At 43.0% G+C, this 23,385-nt stretch overlaps 2 protein-coding genes across 10 annotated transcripts in view; both read right to left on the minus strand.

Moving 5' to 3' along the window:
* SLC20A2 (solute carrier family 20 member 2) overlaps positions 1-20,322 on the minus strand; it is a 56,506-nt gene extending 36,184 nt beyond the window's left edge. For 2 of the 7 annotated variants that reach the window (XM_064417228.1, XM_064417235.1), the window contains exon 1: positions 861-1,006. The gene's annotated coding sequence lies outside the window, so the exon portion shown is untranslated. Of the gene's footprint in view, positions 1-860; positions 1,007-1,874; positions 1,894-6,549; positions 6,695-6,772; positions 6,903-6,946; positions 7,066-20,215 lie in introns of those variants that run through there. The other 5 variants (XM_064417231.1, XM_064417230.1, XM_064417233.1 and 2 more) reach the window with 5 other exon arrangements.
* SMIM19 (small integral membrane protein 19) lies at positions 7,072-23,382 on the minus strand. Of its 3 annotated transcripts, none has more exons than XM_064417238.1 (3): positions 23,183-23,382; positions 22,956-23,080; positions 7,072-10,393 (listed from the first exon to the last, which is right to left on the minus strand). In XM_064417238.1, exons 1-3 carry the CDS (start codon positions 23,338-23,340, stop codon positions 10,335-10,337), a joined length of 342 nt encoding a protein of 113 aa, XP_064273308.1. In that variant the 5' UTR covers positions 23,341-23,382; the 3' UTR covers positions 7,072-10,334. The 3 variants fall into 3 exon arrangements, with proteins under 3 accessions (XP_064273308.1, XP_064273309.1, XP_064273307.1); XM_064417239.1 differs by having other exon boundaries at positions 7,072-10,387; positions 23,183-23,381; XM_064417237.1 differs by lacking the exon at positions 7,072-10,393 and adding an exon at positions 20,938-21,836 and having other exon boundaries at positions 23,183-23,368.
* Between the last annotated feature and the right edge of the window lie 3 nt (positions 23,383-23,385).

The following is a 23,385-nucleotide window of genomic DNA, read 5'->3' on the forward strand; positions in this document are numbered from 1 at the left end:
CTTCCCCAAGGGAGAGACAAGAACAAAACCTAGGTAAAAAAGCACCTTGATTCATGCACAATGACAAGTGAATCCTCAGGAAAAAGTTAGAATCTCGTGTTAAGCATGAGATCATTTTAGGACATGTTTATATATGGACATTTACTAAGACAGGTCTCCTGGAAGCTATTCATGGTACACTACTAAGCCTAGACAAGTTTTAGTGAAAAAAATAATACTAAATTTAAAATCAGAGATGTCAGGGTTTGGGGGTTTTTGTTTTTGCTACACAAATTGCTGCTAAAGAGAATGGAGAAGTATCTAACAGCAGGAATAAAAGCTCAGTACTAAGTTCAAATTCTAAGGAAGTAATCAGTGTATTACCCTCCAGCAATCCAACTGTGTGACATAGAGGAGCAAACAGAGATCCCATAAATGTCCTTTAATCTTCTCTTCACCGAAAATTAGGGAAGAACCTACAGCACTTGTGAAGCACTGAAAGGTATGCAGCTCATACCATATATAAACCATGCTGCATGCAGCTCTCCTACTCTCAGAAATTGCCCCATGCTGCAGCTGAAAATTTTCTTCTCCTCTGGATGGGACAGAGATTCTGCAACGTCCCAGTTTTAACTGATTTGTTGTTGCCCAAGTATGAACAAAAATCAAAGGACGGCAGCCAGTGTAGCATTTCCCAAAATAATTTTTATGACTACTCCACTTTGCATTATGGCAAGGCAGACAAGGGAGGACATTTTTTTTTTCCTCTGCCGTGTTGAAAACAGTAGATGTTTAATGATTGACAGCAGCACTGGATTTGTACTGACAGCCAGGTTCACTTCTAGTTACCAGTGGGGGAAAAGTCTGTCTGAAATGCTTACCAGACAGCAGCTCCTGGGAGGTTAGTCCATATCCTCTCTACTTCTGTCTGTTGCTTTTTACATAAAACCAATCTGTCAGGTTCCCACCTATGTGTATAAACTCAGGCCAGATCTGGCATTCCAGTCCACGGGTACTGAACGCAGCACTGCATAGAAACCAAGCCTGGTTTATTGCCAGAGCTACTAACATCATTCTTATCAATAGTCCTTATCATTTCCAGTTCATGCTCAGGCCACAAGGCTCACAAATTATTTACTTTAAATTACTAATGCTACATTCATGATATGAAAGGTGGGATTGAATCAAGTGGTTCAGGACTGAGAACATCCCTATATGGCTCTAAATTACATGCACAGGGCTTGTCACAAGGCCAAACATTATGCAAGTTTAATGCTCCAGTACACAAAAAGCACTCCGAACTTACTATTAAAAAAAAATCAATTACCACATCAGCAGAAGCAGGTTTTTTATCAATCAGTTCCTATTTTAAGATATTCACAATGTGTTTAAGCATACTACATGCTACTACTTGATATGGAAACAAGACTGAAGTTGATAGCTTTCCAAGGATTCCTGTCCAGTTTAACATTGCAGAGAGAGACTGTCACTGTCAGCTCCCAAAACTTCCAGAGGATGCTTCCTTTTCCTAGTCTCTATCAACCTCCAGTTCCCACCACTGAAAGGTCAAAAATGGATATAAAATATCTAGCATGAGATTTTGTTGCTGAAAACATTCACTAAAAACACAGACAGCAGTCACTTTAAGCAATTCTACAAATAAGTAAGAAAAGTGAAGTATCAACAAACTCTCATGCATTTGCTGATAAATATATTTTTCTCTAACTAAAGGACAATTTAATCCTTCAGTGACTGAACAAAGTCTTTCTAACAGGCAAGTTTTTATGACTCAGTACTAGACATTTTCAGGATCCAGTCAGAGAAAACAAGTGTTCATGGTTACAGAAAACATGTTTTATAAAAGAAAACCATGCAGAGAAGTCTTTAAAACTCACCCAGTATTTAAAAGTTGTTTCAAGAGAAAAATCAGCTAAGTTCTTCTAGCAACCTTCCCTCCTGATCAGAAATACAAGTTGAAGTCTAAAATAGACATCCTGTCATTCAGCACAGTCACATCTGAACATGCAAACTTTCAGAGGGTAGAAAGAGGGCTGTAACTTACACCAGGCAGTCCGGGGATAAAATTCACTCCGGCACAGGAGAGCACACAAGACAACACTGAGAAGCATCAATGCGAGTCCAGATTCTTATTCAGTAGGTGAAAATCTGCCTCCTCTTAAGCAAAGAATTCTGCTGGGGGTGGGCACTGATAAAACACAACACTGCGTCACGACTGCACCAGAGAGACAAACCAATCCAATGAAGCTCGTATTAAAAGCAACAAAACGTTCCCTTCCCCCTCCCCACCCCCAGGCATAGGCATAGACAAGAAAGGAAATCTCATTTTTGACTGTCATTTGGGCGTTTTGGTGAGATCAGGTAATCTCTGAGGAGTCCCAGATCTTCTATTTGCAAGCACACTTAAATGCACTTTTAATGCAAGTGCATGTGACAGTAGGGTATGTGCATCCAATTTGGGAATGATGTTGCACGCTTGCTACTTTATCCATGTCAGTAGAGGTCCCACAGGCTACACAGACTGCAGAAAGTCAAAGAAGTGCACAAGTTTTGACTGGATCGATGCCTAAGCAAACAACTTCAACAACTTTCAACAGTTCAGCCTAAATTACCCAATCCAGATTCCTTCAACCACTTTCCTTTAAGTGGGAAACATTTTTGCACATAAATCAAGGCAAAACTAATGCTTGCCTAAAAGTAAAGCTTCATAGAAAATAATTTAAGACTATATAATGCAATTAAGTTATCATATTCAGCAAAAAGGAATTAAAATCAAAACTGCTTCGTCACAGTCAAAAATCTGACCGACAAAAATTTATTTGGACACATTTATGGTTTATAAATTTATCTGCTATGTTTTACTCCATTCAGAGTCACTAAAATGTGTGTAATGATATTACAACTTAATATAATTAAATCTGTACATTTGAGAAAAAACAAATCAATTCAGATTTGTAAACACAGACTTGGAAACATAATCTTTTCCTGATCTATTTTTTCAAGTTTGAATAAAGGATATTTCTTAATAAGAAGTCAAAAGTTTTCTGAATTTGTTAAATTCAGCTGCACAGCTGCAGGTGTTATTTGGTAAAACTGAGAAGTATTTTACATTTCTTAAGAAAACTCACATGGATTAGCAAGCCTACATCACCTTCTAAAAAGAATTAGGGGAAAACTCCAACTAGAAATCTGAAATGAAAAAATTACATTAAAATGCCCCCACAAAAAAAATTTAAAAAATTTAAAAATACCTATTGGGCCATGATTATTTTTAAGAAATGGTGATTCTTTATTTAAGGTCTATACCACACTACAATTAAGTCTGTGATACAGCTGCTACCTTTATGAAAATCTATATCTCTTTAGTCTGGTTGTGATGTCTTTCCTTTTCCTCCTGTAATAGCTAGCCAACAAGCTTCCAGTTTTTAGAAAATGGAGAGGCTAAGACTTTCACAGTGGTTTTCCCTTATGGACCAAAGCAACATGTTTTAAAAACAAGCATGATAATCTTTTCCTGCAGATTATATATCTTAATACCTTTTTTAACTTTTTTTTCCCTAAGAAGTAGCATCAATCAATTCAAGTGAGAGCGACCATAATTGTAAACATTAAGTCAGCTTGTATTTATAGATCTGGATTCCAACAATTTAAGAAAGCAAATAAATAAGTACAGAAACTTCTTGTCACACTTGTTTAACTTTATAAAGTAAAAAGAAAAAAAATTGCAAAATATTATTCCATGTTCTCTTTATAGCTGATGTCTGGCTCCAACCCGAACGCTCCCAGCAAACGTTAAATCCATCCTAATTCTCCTTTAGAGAAGCTAAGGACCGTTCCCCCAGCCTAGAGCAACCACCACCAGCGTGCAGGTAAAAACACTGCCCAGGGCACATGTCATTTGAGAGGTATCTATCTCAATCTCAAACCTCAGAGGCTGCCAGCCTGACCTGTGGGAAACATCTCAGACCCAGGAGAGCTGCAAACTGGAACCATTCGAGTGCTGCTTCCCACGAGCCAGCCTGGCCACAACGGTGGCTTCTTGTTGACCTAAGCTTCAGAGCTCGGTCTACACGCAAAGCAAAGGATATAATAAACAGCACAGAGAAAAGGAAATATCTTCAAAGTTTTTGTTTTGCTACATCAGCATTGTGGACTTCAGGCATGGGAAAATTCAAGCCAAGATAGGTTGACCATTAGTAAGAGTTATAATTTGGGACACCACTAAAGAAGCAAGCAAAGGAAAATTTGTAAGACCACAGAATAAATTACGAGGTTTGGTTTTTGGAAATGGCAGCACCAGTTTGGTTCCCATCAAATCAAATATTTGTAGAAATGATAAATTACAATCTCAATCAGATATCATAATTTGGTTTTAATTGTAATTTATTTTGTTAAATCCACAATTGATAGATCCTTGTTTGATTCAACAAACTCATGCTAGGCAGACTTATGTTCAGGCTTAAATAATGTAATAGTACAAGTCAATTTAAATATTTAATTTTAAATCCCCTTTGTTCTGCATTTCTGCATTAGCTATTTTCTGAAAGACACCCAGGTTCTCATTTCCCAGTGACCACTGAAATAAAGTTAATTTTGCAACTAAGGGTAACTTTTATGTCGAATGTAACTGGCTTTTTTTGCCATTCAGGTTGGAAGGCTACATATGTAAATGATTATTCACATTTTAAAACACATACATTTTGAGTAGAAAATAATGGGGGATGAGTATAATTTTCTAACATAAAAACCCATAAGAACTGGAACCTGAATGTCTGTAAAATGTACTAAAAATCTCCAGCATGGGAGCCTTGAAGGACACCACAGGCCAATCATTACCTGGAAATCAGCCCTGAGATCCTTCAGACTAACAGAGATTTAACCAAACCTGCTCTACCAAACACAGCACCTCTTCTTGGAGCTCTGGTAGTTCTGTTAAGCTCAATGAATACCAACAAAACCCTGAGCATCTGCTCTGCAGAGAGCTGCAAATGCAGTTTAAGTTAAAAGGAGCCAATAAAAGCACATCTGCCTTTGCATATTGGATAGCAAGTTCTGAAACATTCTGTTAGCTATCAGGATAATCTCCAAAAGAGATGCATCCATATTTCACTGAAAGAAAACCATCTCAGGGACTCTGGAAAGTTTAATGCAGTAGACATAAAAATTAAGTCATTTAGCATTCAGGGATGGAGCAACTCTTCTACTCTAAAGTATCAAACCCCTTGGATGGGCTTTCTTGATGGCTCTGAACTCTGTCACCCTGTCATGCAAACATTTTTTTTCCAGCAAGCTTGCGGGCTCTCAAAGAGCACATCCCACCCTAGTCAAGGGACTTCCACTCCCAGTGGTCGAGGTGAATGAGCTGTGCTTGCACAGGCAAGCATGGAGAGCTGCCATGCTACAGCATGTGAATCTGCTTGAGATCACACTTGTCTACTGAGTGAGCCAGCCCTGGGAAATGAAAGGGAGGAACCCACAAGTGGAATTGCTGGAGGCCAAGGCTGGCGCAGAGGATGACACAGGCTCTGGGTGCTGTGTGGCCTGGGAGAGCCACGCTGACTCCAGCCCCTACCACAGCACAAGCCCATGTCAGGCCAGGAGGAGTTCAAAGGCAGCAAAGCAACCCTGAAGGAGCAAGGCTTTGGCCAGCACTGATTCAAGCACTGCCCCAGTTAATGCTGGGAACTGGACTTGGATGGCCCATGATTCCAGCCGACTGACCAGAGACTAGGGCACACCCATGTTCGTACTAAAACCAAGGAAAAGGGTGAGACGCTGTTCAGAGCCACCCTGAATTTAATCTTCCCCTCCCCAGACCCATATCCAAAAGAATCAATCAGCATGGGCACAGTACTGTAAAAGCCCTGGATACTGCTGACAACTCAAGGAGTGTTATCCTGAAATATTACCGGACCTGTACCAACCTTACACAGAACATAAAAACTGCCCACGAAACACTCCTGTGGCAATCCAAAAATATGCATTTTGCAAATTCAGAGGCATATGTAAAGATGCCCTTGGTGAAAAGCCAGAGTGTGGTTGCCAAAAGTCAACAATGCAAATTTTTCAGATAAAGGAAACCTGACACGTCCAGCCTCAGATTGCCTGCCATTTCCATTTCAGTTTGGGTTTTCAGAGAACAACCACTGTGGAGCCTTCTGTTTGAGCCAGAAGAGATGGCTGGAGCTCCCTTGAGTCCAGCAATCCCCCCCCTCTTCAAACAGAACTGGAGTGAGTGAGTAGCTATCAATATGCCAAACCACACCGGCTGGCTCTCACTGCCAACCTCCAAAATCAGTGTGGCCCACAGGACAGAAGACCAAGCACTCTTGAAATGATCTAGGTGAATGGCAAAAGGAGGAAAGGAGCAGGGGTATCACCAAACAGAGGAGGGACAACTCACAGAGGTGTCAACCAGGGTTATGGGGGTAAATGGAAGCAGATGAGGCCAGTATACTCTAGCAATGGAAATTTTGCTGGGTTTTTTTTTTTTCCCTATGAGCATTGCAGTAATAGAGATATAAAGGGAGAAACAGCAATGAAAGCTGTGACCTTGGCTTCATTTCACAGGAGGCTGGTGATCGTGCTTATGCTGCCTGGTGACCATGCAAAGCATGGCATCTGCCAATTAACAGGCCCGTTTCCCCCCCAAAGGCCAAGGCCTGCCGATCTCTGCTCTTGAGTCCATGGAATATCCACGTCTGTCTCCTGCAGCCTTTGCTGCTAGAGGCATGAGGAGCATGATGGTGAAGCAAATACCCTGAGTTCTACCTACCAGGCAGCATTAACCTTCTGGTAGCTTCACCGCAGGTTGACAATACTACTGAAGCAAAGAAGTGCCCAACAGACTCGTGACATGGGCTACAGATTAAATCACTGTCAATGCAACATGTCAAAGAGTGTCCCACAGCTGCGCTCTCGGTTCAGCAAACACCTCAAGAGGACTTACTAAGGGTGTGTGGTCATATGAAGCAGGTTGAGAAAAGTTGGGCTTTATCTCTCATGGAAGGCTGGGGAGCAAACCCACTGGTCCAGTGCCAATGTCCAGGTGGAGCACAAAGAGTCTTCCTAAAGGTTTGGGCAAGATAACAGGACACGTGGACTGATGAGTGTATTCATCTTCCCAAAGAGCTTGAACAACTAAAATTTCTCTGCTTGACACACAGGCTGCAGGGAGGAGGAAGTTATTAGGCAGCAGAATGTATTTGAGTACTTGGCACCAGCAAACAGGGCCGGTGGCTACTGTGCCTCAGGATGAGGCATTCCTAGCTAAGCCACGATGATGGCAGTGACACATCTCAGAAGCCCGAGAGGAGAAAAGATAGAATGGATGCTGCTGAGAGGTCAGGAGTGGCAAAGGAGATTCCATGAGGAGCCCTCCCCTGTTCCCTGCCTTCTGGTGTGAGAACCAGAGCTCGTCATGCCAGGATCCTGCTGTGGCCACCATGGCTCAGGCTGGGACTTCTCTAGACTAGGCATCTCCCATGCAGAAAATGACCAACCCAACAATGGGAGTGGCCCAGCACTGACACAGATCTCTCTGCTCCACACAAGCACTGTGAGAAGAGTCACAAGGAAGGGTGAAAATTCCAGAATTAGCTGAAAAAATTAAGCAGAAAAGGAGAAAATAACCCCCAAAAATAAATAAAATTAAGTCTATGGCAGCCACGCATGACAATCACACCATGCCAAGAGTCCTCTGAAATATGGAAGAACATGCAGAGCACATTTCTTGCAAGATCTGGAGGGGATCAAGGTCTATCTCTGTCATACCGATAAGGAAAATTTACCCACTGTTATCCATAAAACAAATGAGCAAGTAGATAATCATATAAACAAAGAACACTGAATACACAGGCAAAAAGAATATAAAGTATTTTTTTCCTTTAAGGGAGTAATCAAGGAATCTATAATTAATAAAAAAATGGTCTCTTATCACCAAGACCTTCAGAAGTCACATAAATCATTTCCTCTTCCATCTCTTCTACACATAAATTAAAATGGGGAAAATTAATTATGCCATTTCTTGAACTATCAATCAGTTTCTCCATTTTGAATTAAGCAGATATTTAATTAAATCAAATTAATAAAATTATGTGAGGAAAAGAGTTGCTCTGAAACAGTGGAATACATTTCTCCTAAAATGGGCTTAATATTTCAATCAAAACTGTCTCCAAGCCCTTAACCAGATATCTTTCACAAATTGATTTTTTCTTTAAAACTTCAGCAGACATGAAGATATCTAACCACTTAATTTAATACTAATAGCTAAATAGATTACAATAAATGTGGGCTACATTACAAGTTTGTTTCTTTCAAATCCAAAGTACTATGGTTTTACAAGAAAAATAACCCTTTTCAGTTTTAAAAATTTCTCAGTTAAGCAAAAAGTATTTTCCATCCTCTAAAGTAATCCAGAACCTGGACTGTATTATTCACTAATGCACTTTCCATCTGGGATACGCTGGTGGACTAATCATATGTGAAATTCAGGGGTGCAGAAGACCATCATCTACCTGAAAACACTGTCATCAATTACTGAAAAATCTATTTAAAATTCCAAACTGATCCATTGGCTACTCTAATCCTGGGACTCTGTTTTGACTGAGATTCTCTAAGGTTTATTCAGAAAACAGATTAATTGCACGAACTCGAATGCACAGTTCTCCATCAATAAAGTCTTCCACAAGAACATGCAGGAACCCACACTGAGTGTGCCTCATGGGCAAACACCATGAAAGGAGCAAAGCTGGGAGGAACACTAGGTGAACACAGGGGTACAGGTAACACGAAGAAAACAAATGTGCAGATTTACTTGTTCCATTCAACAACAGTAGCTAAAGTTTATTGATTTCAGTTTCAGCAGCTAAAAATCCAAGAAAACATTCTTATATGATACAGACAATACTATCCCATATTCAAATTTCTATCAAAGTAATAAAATAGGCTAGGATTTTCTCACAGTCATTGCAATTTACTTATCAAATAATACAATAAAACCTATTTTAAAAGTTAAATATTATAAAGTGCAAATAGTTTTTGTATCCCATTGTGATGTAGCGCCTCGATTATATGGAAATATCTAAGTAAAGAGACCAAAAAAATAAAACTGGAAAAATGTAACTACAAAAATAGCTGGACACATTCTCAGCCACTGTCTCTGAACTGTTCCCTTTATATCCACTGTAAAACTATTTCCAACACACTAATCACATCTATTCGGAAGAAACTAAAATTATATGATTTCAAACTATTTTCATTAAAAAAAATAGTCCTTTAACAACTGCTTTTACTCTTCTATCTAATTACATACTCTTAAAGGCCAAATATTCAGTCAGTATACAAAAATAACCATAGCCTTTTATTAAGGATAAGACACCAGATAGGAGTTCATAAGAAAAATAAAGATGTTCTTTGCCTGCCACTACCAGCAATACTTTCAATACAGAAAAACATATATACTTTTAAAATTTTAAATACATATACATCAAAGTCTTAATAACTTTGTATCAGAGACTTACTACAATCAAATCTGTTCACAGCATCATTAAGTTGTTGGACTGCATGGCCAGTATTTCCTTTGAGATACTTCACGGCACAGCCAAGATGTTCAAAAAACTATCTCTCCAAAAAGCTCTCTCCTAATTCAATGCTAAGTAATCTGCACTTATAACCCCACAACTCTGGCAAGAAATCTTACCTAGAACATTTTTCTGACCAACAGTCAGATAGAAAAGATAAAATTGATTGATATTTGATTCTGGCATCTGTCTAAGGACACCATAAGAACAATACATTGTAAGGTTACTCAAATTACAGGGCTAGCACTACTTTTTTTTCTTTTACCTATGCACCTGTCGTCATACTTTCTATGCAAAGGCTGTTGATTAAACGTAAGCAAAGCCTAACTTCCTATTTTGTAATGGTCTGAGCTTTTCCATATTCAGTGTTTGTTTCAACAAAAAAAAACCCCAAATTGATTTAAAGTACAAAGCAGCAGCTATCTCATCCACAAATAAAAACTACAGCGATGTTCTGCTCTTCCTAAAACAAGCTTGAAGCCACGATTATATTAAAGACACAGATGTGAGGGGATTTTTCAACTTCCAAACAGACATGCAAACAAAGTATTACAGTTCAGGGGTGCAGGTAAATGAATAAGCAAGAAAACTACGTGACGTTTGTGCAGCGTCCTCTCAAATCCTGCAATCCCTTCTAGAAAGTCTGGGTCTACATCTCCCTCTTCTTTACTCATGTTCTTCTCGCATGGCTTGGTCTCAGAAACTTTCCATGCCTGTAACGGAAACTTGAGCCAACTTCTTAAATGTATGATTTCTTCATCTCCACTCATCATCCACTTCTGTTTCTGAGAAGCTCCTCATCATGACACCTGTATCTCAAGAAGCAAAACAGGAAACATCACAGGGATGAAGCAATGAAAGATGAATAATAATATGCCTCTGTGTCTTTAATAAAATCCCAACTTTCATTCAAGTTCCTTTTAGGAAATCAGAGTTCCTTTCACAAGTGCAAAGCTTACAAACCTAGTTTGGCAAAACATCGTGTGCCAAAAATGGGGTAACCAATCTCCCAATCTGCACCTCTGATCCTGACACGATGAGCAGGAAAAATCCTGTACCAGCTAGCCTCACATACTGTGGAAAATATGACCGGGTGCCAAGCTTGCAGAACTAGTCTGCGGCAGCCAGCTCAACTAAAAGAAACTGCTGACCCATCTGCTGACTTACCCGCTACTGAAAACAATGCCAGTCATCTTTACCCAGGACTCACTTGTCCAAGTAGAGCTCTAGCCCACAAGTTAGATGAAAAACAATGATGTGAGTAAGCCTCTCCTCTACTTTTCCCATTGCTCCCTAAAATACACAACTTCCACAGCACACAGTTTGTGTTTTTATACACTTATCAGGTACAAGAGAGACAAAGCTTTCTCTGCGTTACAGCAGCTTAAGTACAAGGTGACAAAGGCCTAAGGTATTTTCAACCTGTCATAAAATCTGGCATTGGGGTGGAGGGCACTCCCCTATCTGTTTCTGCCATCCAAAACCTGGGGTCACACAGGCCCAAAGCCAAGAGCACTGTTTAGAGTCCAACAACAAAACAGCAAAGGGATGACTCATCTGCAAAACAGAGACACAACCCTCTTGTGTCCAAAGATGCAGCTAAAACCATCTGCCTGCCTTACAGTTTTGCCTGAATGCTGAATAAGGGGGTACAGGAGAATTATTTCTGCAGCCTCCCCAGCCATGAAGCCTTCAGAGCAGATAAGCAGGCACTGAAACCATTCTGCCAGTCAGCTCTCAGTGAAACAGAAGCATGAAAGCCATTTTATCTCTCCCTTTTAGGGCTAAGGCCACATTTAAATAAACATTAGCATCAAAACCTCTTTGTACCAGAAGCAGAGCAGACCCTACATCTTATCAGATACCACCTAAACTTCTCAGAATTCCACGTCCCATCTAAAATCCTTCTTTATTCTGCAAAAACAGTTGACAGCAGCATACTCCATATGCATGAATCACAAAGACGGCGTAGTCCTTCCCCAACTCCACCCTGTGAAACAGGGCTCATTTTGGCTTTCTTACAGCAGAAATGAGAGACAACTGTAGGGACAGAGTCCCACCAGAGCACAACGCTTTGGCTTTGCTTCTTGCACATCACAGTCAAGAAGATAACACAGCCTTAGACAGTCAAAGCAAGAAGCCCTCTGACAGTGGTCTTGGTATTGCAGAAAAAACATCTTTTAAGTAACTGGACAGAAATGTATGTGCTGTGCTGGGATTACATGTCTAAGAAAAATACATCTTCCCCCAGTTCCGAACTCTTGATTAAGTCCTTACCCTCAAAAGTGCTCAGAAGGCAAACAGTCCTGAAAGCTTGTGCTACTGAGCCATCCTACTGCCTACTCAGGAAAGGTAACTATCACAGATTTCAAGAGCTTAAAAGCTTTCAAAAGCACTAAAGCTGAGGCAGCCACAAATGTCCCGCTGTCAGGACATCCAGAATTATTTTATATATACCATCCAATTATTTTACACCACAGTGATTCTTAATCTTTTATCATGATGATAACCGTATACAAGAAACAGAAACCATAATTTTACTGTTCCATAGCCATCATAACTTCATATTCTCTCTGAGCAGCAGAAACTAACTGAGGACATGTAATTCAATCTATTATTGACATCTTAACTCATTAATCAGATGTCTACAATCAGCTTACACATCATACAGTCTACAAGACATCCAGACTGCTCACTGCTGCATGCAGAAAAAGAACTGCAGGAAAAGGTTAATAGTTGTCAGAAAGATCTGATGCTGGCTGCCACCTGAAACAACCAAGGAATTTTCAGTTTTCTTTTGAAGAGACAATTTACTGGCAGGCTGGTACTTCTAACTTTGATCTTCCTTCCTTCCAACACCAGCAGAAGCTCAGTAACAGAAGTTCTGAAGCTTTGTAGCTCAGTAACAAAACACAGAAACCTCCCAGAATGTTAACTCAATTACAGTATTTTGGCAAGGAAGCCTTCCCCTTGTACCTTGGGGAAAATCTTAAAAGATTAAACAGTGCATGTTTTAAAAGCACACACGCCTCAATTATTTGGTGTAACTCTTCACTCACCTAATTGCTTTGAGAGAAAAAAATATTCTTCAGTAACTTGCTTGAAAGACTGAAAGTGTTCCTTGTTTGCCAAAGATACAATGGTTATACAACCACACCAGTTGCTCCATGTACAGAAATATAAACTATAAGGCAAATTTCAACCTAATCTCATGCAAAAGCAGAGGTGCTTAATTCCTACAGCAGACTTGCAAAAGTAAGCAACCAAGGCAGCACCCTGAGCAACAGGTCTGGTTCTCAAACATCAGGGAGACAGCATGTTTTGATTAAATATACCCAAGAACTAACTACAAGGCAGTGAGAAGCTGCTCAGCACTGTGCCGTGGGGAAAATCAAGGATGCTAACAGCACTGCTGTGTAATGGAAAGAGAGAAAGAAGGAAAAATGTGTAAGGTACTGCAGTGCCACCAAAACCAAGACAGCTGCAGGAAAGCCCTACCTTCACGAGTTCAGGTGCTCACAGAGCTACCTTTGAATCTATGGAGCAATACAGCATTACCTTATGAGCCCATCACATTTTCCATCTCTATGTGGGCTGCTGCTGACATGTCAACAGGCAATTCTCAGGATTCAGTAAAGGCACTTGGACAACAGCTGTCCTGTTTCACCAATGGGAATCTGGAAAAGCAGACATACACTGCAGCACAGGTGGCCTCAGAAAATCAAAAAAACAAATACACGCTTTTCAAACCCTTTCAACAAGATCCTACCCAGGCAGGGTAAGCTGAGCATTGGCACGACAGGTCAGACTGCTGGTCCATTTGTTTGAGAATCCTGCCTCCTGTGATCAGGACCAGATGCTTCAGAAGGTAGAACAGCTCAGGTAGTGAACAATGATGTAATTCCCCCAAAAGGGAAATTCCTTCCTGACCTCATTAATAAGCATGAAGGTTTATGTGCTTAATTTATTTTTAATCCTATTTACAGCAACTCTGGACATTGTCATTATACATATAAATGCCCAAGTCTGCTTGGAATCCGACTAAACTTTTACTCTCGGTAATATTGTGTGGTGTATTTATGTCTAATGTCATTTAAATGTTCTCCCACTATGGGAACTAGCATAACCATTAACCACCTCTGTTCCCCTTCCAAGAGCTCCAGTCTGCCTTGCACCATAAATTTCCATGCCACACTATGCCCTGTGACAGGACACAACCTAAGGATCTTTAAGAAAACTATTGAGCAACTTCTATCAGATATCTAGCAACATTTAAGCTACACTTCTGGGATCTGCAGGAAACTTGGCAGTTGCACCAACATTTCAGCAGGCCCTACCTTCTCCTGGATCTTGCAAGCTCACTTTCATGATTTTTTCCACTCCAGGGACACCACCCTTATAAGCAAGATGTTTTGTTCTAAGTTGTGCACTTTGAACCCCCACTTCAAGATTCTGATAAATTTATTAGAACAGAGGGCTGTACATGAACCTCTCTGAGCAAAGAACTGCCCTCTCATCTCCATACCCAAATAAAGAACAACAGGGTCCACCATGCAACGCCAATCCCATTTTGCTCTTGGCTGATGTTCTTGTGGGCTGCAGGTTCCCTGGTGCAATAACTTTAGCCTATGTTGCTACTTTTGTTCCTTATGGATGAACTCATGGCACATTCATCATGATTATTTTGCCAAGTACTTATTAAAGCTCCAGTGCTCTCTGCTGTTTCTGCTCACACAACTTACGCATCAAGGTATAAAGCCACATCTTCATTCAACAAAAGCTTAGTGGGGAAAAAAAATACATATGCAAGCAGCAGACAAGAAAGGGAGACTCTTAAAGCACACTTGATGTTCTGGATCCTTTTGTCTCTCTGAAACAGAGACCTGCTTTCTGTGATTACTTGGGCTGCATTTTTTTCTCCAAGCCTTTGGAGCTAAAACTTTGGACTCCAGACCACAGGTTCTCAGTCTGAAAGTCTTCAGGAAAGAAAGAGAGAAAGGCTGGTATCTCATGGGAAGATGGCCTCCCAAGGAGATGACAGAGTTTTTACAGCATCTGTGAGAAATACCACACAGTCATCATTGTTTTACCACAAATGTTGTGATTATGGGCTTGGAACTGGTGAGTTATGGTAAGAGAATACTTCTTTGCCTCAACCAAAATGAAAATTACACCATTTCATCTCTCTTTGGAACAACCTTCAGGCAAGCAAGAGGGTGAGAGAAAAAGCCTGTTCCAGCTTCTGGTTCAGAAACAACTGAAGTTCTTTAATGATCAAAATAGCACTAACAGAACCGGTAAAAGGCCCCACTTTGTCAACAGTTACCTCATTAAATAATACAAACACATGCAATTTTTTTTCTCTATTTGAGTATCAGAGACTGATTAGTCAATAAAGTGACAGGTCTCATATTAGCAGTAAAATTGCCCTTTCTCATATTTCTCAAGAACCTCTCTGTGTTGTTTAATAGTTACAGAGCTTAGAAACTCTTTCACAGCAAGGATCTTGACACTTTCTTTCCAAGAGGCCATAAACGCTTTCCTGTTCCTCTGTCTCACATGTGTAAAGACAATATACTGAGCTGGGTACATGTACAAAGCTCTTAGGCAATGCTGAAAGAGTGGTCCAAGCCACAAGGTTCTGAGCACTGCCACACCAGCACCGCCAGGACCTCGGATCAGCCAGCAAGTGGTTTGCCTTTGGCATTCCAGAATGTGCTGAGGTTGAAAGGGAAGACAATAATGATACAGAACAATTCTCCCATCAGCAGTGCCAAAAGTAATCTCAGAGGCACAGAGAGCAATGCTTTCACCACTTTGGGGTCATTACTGACTATGAAGTCAAAAAGAAGTGGTATTTTCTGGTGGTCACACACAGAAGCAGACTTTGGGTAAGGAGGCGTTTTTAACAGACCCAACTCAGGTATTTTTCGTTGCTAGAATTCTCAATCTGTTGTGATAAAATTAGCTTTAGATAAATGTACAATACAAGCAGTACATACTCTGCCTAAGAAAAAACCTGCTGGCCACTTACAGATCATGTGAACTCAGTTATTTAGCTGAGCTAAAAACATCAATTATTCCGAGCCTTATCTGACTGTAGATTTGGATCTGTTTAACAACAGCACTGCCACATATCAAAACCCATGACAACCCACAGCTCTTTACTAAAGCAAGGAAAAGTTCTTGCAAACAATGGTTGCTGCATTTAACAAAACAGTCATGAAGAAAAGAGGTAAGAGTGAAAAAACTGCACCTTTGCCTCTATCCTTCTGACCTTTCCTTGAAAAGAAAAAGCAACTCTTCCTCTTCTGTCAGTCCACCCTTCCTTCCCGATCACAGCAGAAAGAAATGGGCTGCCTCCAACAACCACTCCCTGATGTCCCCCAACCAAAGCTATGGAAGATGATAATCTTATTTTTTCCCCTCTGCAAGGTTTTCATCAACCAATACAAGTTCTGCTTTGTTCTTTCAACCAGTGTCACAGAACCTGGCTCTGTACTGCTTATCACCATGATCCAAGCAACAGCAAAATAGTCACTCAAACATACCTAGCGCTCAGTGCTGGGTAAAGTTCACAGCAGCTGTTTGAGACCCAGAAAGACATCTGAGAGAAGTGCCATAAATAACGACATCACATGGAGTCTCCATTGCACAACCCACATACATCTTCCCTGCTCAGGAATTCACGCCTCGCACCCTTCGCTGTCAGTCAAGAGCACATTACAAACCATGTTTCCAAGATGATCCAGAGGATATTTTGGAAAGTAATACAGCCCTCCTGTTGGCTGAGTCTTTTCAAAATACCTGTTCTACTCCATTACGAAAATGACAAATGTTGCTATTATCAAAACCACGGTCTTTCCCAGCTGTAGATCCACATGTGCATTTTATACATCATGGATGTCCAAAACCAGTTCCAGCAAGTCTGACAACCTGGCAGAAACTGAAGGGGACTACTCCTTCACAGACTCGGGATCTAAGTTCTTCTTCAGACATGCAAATGTAAAATATTTTCTTGGACTGCAGTTTCAGTAAACACCAAATTTGAACAGCCCCTTTTCAAGATTAATTAATTTTACTGCTAGATTAAAATTAAACCAAATTCTCTTAAAACACCTCATTCCTAAGCATCTGCAAGGAAAGAATCACTTTTCAAAGCAGTGCCTAGATATAATTGAGAAAGAAGATATACAGCCATTTTATAAAAATGAGATTTTTTTTTCCTGGAGTTTTGCCACAAATTGCCTTTAAGGGCTTGGTTCAGAAATTCCAAAGTTAGTTTATTGTTTTTCATATTGAGAACTAATTCCTTTTAGCAACTCTGTTAATCTTGGAGTTTGAAGTTATTTTTGTTAAAGTAACGCCCAGGGTTTAGATATTCCATAAAAAGATCAGGAATTATTTTTATTAAAGTAACACCCAAAGCTTAGACATGCCTTTCAAAAATAAGGCAAAGCACCTTCATTCTTAAAAAGGTTTTTAAACTTTTCAATGCAAACACAGATTTCACAAAGACAGCTGAGCATTGCGAAGTTTTATCAGCCATTTTTTTATCAGAAACTTGAGGAAAAAAATAATTAAGGCAGGATTTTTCTGCCTAAAAAAATCATGAGCCTTTTGCTCCTAACAATACGTGTCTTTTTTTTTTCCTCTCCTCTTGCCTTCTCTTACAGAAGAAGCAGCACCGGTTTCCACTCCCTGATGTCAGATTTCTCATGAGACATTTGTGCTGGCTCTGGGCTGTTCTGCCAGCAGTCAGCGCCTCTGGTCATCCTCTGTATCTCTCCCCCAGCCAGCAGGGAGGCCCCTCCACCCAGGCAATGCCAGCTTCTGGTGGAGCTTGTTAGACTACGAAAAACTGGATCAGAGCCCTTAACTCTTATGCCACAACAGACATGGGGCTGCAAAGTGAAGGATCTTACCTCCGTTCTCGAGGGCCTGAGGCACTGAAACCTTCTGCTCTTCAGCGGCACCTCTGTCTCAAGGACAAGACCGAGTGCTGCCTTTTGTTTGTGTGACTACGCTAATAAACAACACCCAGGTTCCTTACCATGACTAAAACACAGTTTAAGGGTTTGGAGGGAAAGGGAACGCCTTTTGATCACTACTGATCTGAAGCATAAGCAACCATGACTGAAGGCTCCACTTTGTCAGCAAGCCTCCTCCAATTGCTGTTTCTCTTTAGGCATAGCAGGCCAAAGACATCATGGATTTAATAACACATTTTCTAACAGCGTGCTGCTTCCCTATTGAAGAAGGCACGCAATGACAATTTTCAATTTCTTTAGTCCAGAAATTAGGGCTGGGACAAAATCTTTTCAATGCCTCCAAAAGACATGTTAAGTTGCAACATCCCCACCTTTCTTCCTGCAGCGTGTATAATTTCAGCTTGCTCAATAGCATTGGCACTCCTGAGTTCAGGAGGACTTTAAAAGGAGCGATTAAAGCTCACGGAAGTAAGCTAACATGAATAAACTGCCCAGGCAACAGGGAAACATTCCAAAGCCCTGTGCTGTCACCAGGCTTTTGGCCAATGCTGCTTAATCATATATGCAAAACATAAATTACAGAAAGATTCATCACTGGTTAGAATATTCACAATTAATAACTGTGCATTGCACTGAAGAAGCTGCCCTGCAGTGTCCTCAGACAAAAGCACTGGGATCTTCTCCCCATTCTCAGAGCTTCTACCCATTCTCAGAGCATCATCAGTACGAGTGTACAGCAAAGGCTTCTTCTGTGGGTCCTCTCAATAGGGCAGGCAGTTTTGGAAGGGAAGTTTGAGAGCAAGCTTAGGACCACTTGAGCATCACTCTGCTGAAATTCCTAAATCCTATGGCTGGCTATAAGGCATCATGGCAGCTGCTACAGGACACGTTCTCATCTGGGCTCAGCTTGCACATACCAGTTCATACTATCTGGGCATGTAACACTGGACTGAAACTCAAATTGCTCGTGGCACAGGGGAGAATATCTTCACTACAAGGCCCTCAGAGTTTACAACCTCTTCTTTAAACACAGACATACTCATAGCTTTAAGACCCTCTTGAGCCTTTTCACAGAATTTATACAGCTCTATCAAAAAACCTTTGATCTTCTGCACAGTGCTGAGTAAAAAACCTGCATTTTGGGTTACGAGGAGAAGTGACTTTTCCACCACTTAACAGAAGATTATAATTTTCACATAAGATTATAGAGGCATGGTTGTAATGCCATCTGAAGACTGCATTTACAAAGATCTGACATTCAGCAGCTCACATGGAAACAACAGAGTGGTCAGATTCTCAAAAACTTTGGAGTTGTAATTGAGAGCAACTTGTTAATGACTTTCTGCAGTATCTTACAGATGTAAAGTTTTAACTGCTTAGAAAGCCTTCCATCACATGCTTCATGTGATCAGACACCACTAAATCTACACATCATAATAGCTTTTTAAACAGTATTGGGTAAGCTAGAAACTGTTCCCTCTGTACAGCATTCTCAAAAATAAATGTAACTGAAGATAACTTTGGCCCAATTTTTGTTAGGTCATAAACTTTCCCCACCCGACACATCCAAAGTTCTGCATCAACTATGTTCCATGAGAGTTTGAGAATCTGCTCCCGTGCATGCCTATAAGCCTGACTACTAAAAACAGATGAAAAAAAAATCTATTGTCTCTCTACCCTATCTGCCTTTGCTTTGCAATAACGAATTAACAGGTAAAAACCAGTGCAGATATTTGAGGTAAAATTTCAAAAGCTGACTCCACGTTCTGTCCTAACACATGCTTGTACTGTACAGCTGAAAACATAAACCCCCCTGCGGAACAGGGCACAGTTTCACTGGGACAGAACTCCCGTGGCTGCACTTGCCAGGAAAACAAACCACGACCTCCCCTTCGCTCATGGCTCAAGCAGCATACTTCGAACACCCTAGCACATACAAAAGGCACGGGCCCTAGAATACCTTTTGCTTTTGCTACTTCTCCTTACAAGCTTTTTGTTCTGGACAAGTAAGTTTGAGATGCTCCTGCCACCGCCCCAGGTCCATGAATACAAACGAAGCCGCACGCTGCTCCAGATTTCTAAGCCCTTCACGGTGCTTTCAGCTGAGCTGAGAGGCAAACCGTGAAGTGATTGTCTGCAGCGCGCACTGTGAGCGTGCCGGGTGAGCGGCAGGGCGCGGGCTCATTCTCCGCCGCGCTGCTGCAGCGAAGCGAGCGGAGCCGCACCGGGCGGCAGCGGCGCCGGCGGAGATGCGCCATTGGAAAGGCTCCTTTCCCTGCCCGCCCGCCCGGGTGGGCAGGGCCGGTGGGAAGGAGGGAGGGCTCAGCTGTCCGGACAGCCACGAGCCCCCGTGCCGGGACATCGCTGCGGCGCGAACCCGGGCACGGGACACGCGGGGAGCGCTCCCGCGGAGGACGGAGCGGAGCGCTCCCGCGGAGGACGGCCGTGCCGGCCCGGCGGCGGCACCAAGCCCTCCCGCGGGAATGGAGCCGGACCCGGACACCCCCTCCCCGCCCCGACCGTGCTTTCTCCTCGGGCGGCCCCTTCCCGCCTCGCCACGGCCCCCGGCGAGGTGCCCCATCCCCTGCCCTCGGCGCGGACGGGGCGTGGGGGGCGGCGGGGCTCGGGCGGCGCGGCCCCACTCACCGCCCGGCGGGCGCCTCCGGCCTCCGAGCAGCAGCGGCGGCGGCGGCGGCAGCAGCGGGAGCCGGCGCGTCCCGGAGACGGAAGCGCGGGAGGAAGTGAGGTCGGGCGAAGGGGAAGCGGCGCCGTTTCCGGGAGGTGGAGGGGATGCGGTGCGGGGGTTCCCCCGCGCCCGGGGAGCTCTGCCGGGCGTGGATCTCTGTGCCTCGTAAACCCCGCGAGTGTCGGGGACGCGCTGCGGAGCGGCGTCAGCACACGGGCACAGCAACGTGGGAAGGACCCGGCACTGGCGGCACCGGGGCCCCGCGCCCTCGCCGCTCCCGTGGCCGCCATCCCTCGGCCCCGCGGAGTGAGCCCGCTGTGTTCCGCGGTTCCTTACAGCGTGAAGCTGTCACAGGGGGCCACCCTCACCCAAAGGAGCCTTTCCATGGGGCAAACCCACGGAGCCTTTTGCCACTGTGAGTTCGGCCTAGGTCACGTTTTACAGTCCCTACAGACACTGAAATACAGATCATTTCAATATAGTAAAATTTGGTGCTCAAAGCCAAGTTTCTTAACATCCAAATGTAACCGTGGTGGTGCTCACCACTGCTCCAAGACTTAATAGATTCCAGTGCAGAATAGGTGAAAACCTCTGGACATAAACTCCCAGCACTGTGCTGGTTGTTCACTTGGCCAACTGAAGTTGCGTAACGTTAGGAATTACAGCATGATACATCTTCAAATAGTTTTCATTATTAGATGCTTTTATTAAAAAGTAATTTCTGCAGAATCCTTTCAATTAACTGATTTTGAGATTTACCTAGAAAGAAAAAGTAACTGCATTGTGAAGTCTCTTCTGGACAAGCTATGATCTGCTTATACCGATTTTTACAGACAGACCCATTCTTTACAGCAATTTGGCTAAACTGAGCTAACCACCTTTGCTATTAACATTAGAGTAGTGGCTTTAAGTGTCTTCCAGACATGCAGCTCACTGTGTACTTCTCAAAGTTTCTCCAGGAAAGGTTCACAGTATTGCATACACAACTCCCAGATAAAACAGAGAGCAGAATTTTCTGCACTACCACCAGTGACACTGTGGGCTCTCAAAGCTTCACCTTCACCACGCAGTACGGCCACAGTGCCTCCGTTCACACTGACTGCATTCAGCAAATTCAACAACTCATCATCAAGGAACACAAGGCTTTCCAGGCAGACAGGTACTGCCTCGCTTTCTCCAGAGTGCTGTTGCCAGAGAAGGTAGGAGCTGATTTCCAAGCAGAGAGAAATAATTTCAGATATTGCTAAGACTGCACTTCCCTACCCCCAGGTTCCTCTGAGCAGGTCTGCCCTGTGCTGGGTACTTTCATGCTGAATGTTCCAGTGGGCACTCGCTTTACCTCACGAGGGCTCAGAGAAAAGCTACTAAGAACAAACTTTTAGGGACAGTCCCCTCCGTTTCCCCCTTGCCTTCAGCTATGTGTCAATTAAAAAGCACTGAAAATAGCTCCACATTGACTCTTAAAATCAGCACTGGATATATGTCCTGAGTTCCTACAGAACTGTGGGCTTCATTCCACTGAGAGCTGTACGCTTTCAGTCTGTTTTGGTGGCTGCTGCTGCTGCTGTTCATACTTCCTTGCTGAAAGAAAGAAACACCAATCAACACTGATTATACAATTTATTTTATATTATTATTGCTGCTATTATTATATTATTTATTACATACATGTATATATGCACACATTTATGTTTATATATATATTAATGTAACCATGACAACAATCAAGAAACAGATGAAGCATCAGAGAAACTAATTTCAGCCACACAAGGGGAAGCTTCAGTCACCATGTGGAACTTCACCTTTAGTGTATGGCCTTATAAATGCTGAACAGCAGAGTCATAGCAAAATGTCAGTGAATCAATGGCAGAGAACTATGATTCCATTCGGGTCCTTTTATTAAAATAAAAATAATTAAGATTAAAGGTTATGGCTTCAGAAGTTTTATTACCGATGACCTGAATGGCTCAACAGGCACAAGGCTGATGTCCACATTTCTCATCTCCTCCACAATATACAAGCCACAAGCTAACAATTACATTGACTTCAAAACTAATCTGGTTAGCAAGGCAAAGGGAGATCAAAGAGTTGTGTGCAGTGGTACAAACACCATCAGCAAATGCCAGCAGGCATTCCACTGTAGGAAGAACATCCAGTTTTGTTCCTACAGAATGCAATGGCCTAGTCTAAGAATCCTTACATTAAGTCTTTGCATTTAAAAGGTGGTTTCAGATCACTAAGGTTTTTCTTGCTGAATTTCCTCTAGGCATGCATGTAGGGCAGATGTGAAGCAAGGCTGTGTTTCTCTGAATTGGACCACTGGAATATCACGGGCATGGGGCCCTTTCTTGCCTCCATCCTGACCCTCAGCATTGAGATTGGAGCAGCAACACTTGTTGGTACAGTAAAATTCTAATCTATTTTCAGTTTATGTGGTTGTCTTATCGTGATTCCACAGTCCTCTCAACTTTTACAAATCCGTCCGGGTTTTCACAACATCCAGACCTTCCTAGCTCTTTCAACGCGTAGCACGGGGTTCATTCTGACATTTGGTTTAGGATAATTGCACGGCCGCTCCCTCGCTCCGTGCCTCCTCCCGCTGCTGCCGAGCCCCGCTCTCACGGGGTGCCACAGCACCGGGGGCGTTCCCCTTTCGGAACGGCCCCAGCAGCCCGGGCCATCCCGTTCCCCCCGACTTACCGATGGAGTACATCTCCAGCTGCTGCCGCAGGCGGATTTTCTTCATGCTGTCGTAGAAGTTGGGCTCGGGCGGCGTCTCGGCGGCGGGGGGCAGGGTGAAGATGCGCAGGATCCTCCTCTTGTTCCTGCGGGGTAGGGGCACGCCGGTGAGGGCACGCCGCCGAGAGCGCTCGCCCCCCGGCGTGAGGGCCCCGCGGGAGCCCCCGCCCGCCCCGCCCCCCTCTCACCGCCGCGCGTAGACGAGCAGGGCGAGGCTGGCCAGCACCACCAGCAGGTACACGTTGGTGGCCTCGTTCCACGCCTCGTGCACCGAGTAGTCGATGGCGCCGCCGTCGCCCAGCGCCGCCGAGGCGCCGCCGCCGCCGGCCCCCGCCACCGCCGCCATGGGGAGCGCGGCCGGCAGGGGCGGCCCGCGGCCCGGGAAGTGACG

Source organism: Passer domesticus, chromosome 4 (assembly GCF_036417665.1).
Source record: "Passer domesticus isolate bPasDom1 chromosome 4, bPasDom1.hap1, whole genome shotgun sequence".
Classification (NCBI taxonomy): domain Eukaryota; kingdom Metazoa; phylum Chordata; class Aves; order Passeriformes; family Passeridae; genus Passer; species Passer domesticus.

Bases quoted from the DNA above. Each gene is read 5' to 3' on its own strand.
- SMIM19 (XM_064417237.1), bottom strand. From the start codon at position 23,340: ATGGCGGCGGTGGCGGGGGCCGGCGGCGGCGGCGCCTCGGCGGCGCTG. The intron at 23,081-23,182 runs GTGAGAGGGGGG...CCTACCCCGCAG, and splicing joins CTGCTCGTCTACGCGCGGCG to GAACAAGAGGAGGATCCTGC. The intron at 21,837-22,955 runs GTAAGTCGGGGG...TCTTTCTTTCAG, and splicing joins GCTGGAGATGTACTCCATCG to CAAGGAAGTATGAACAGCAG.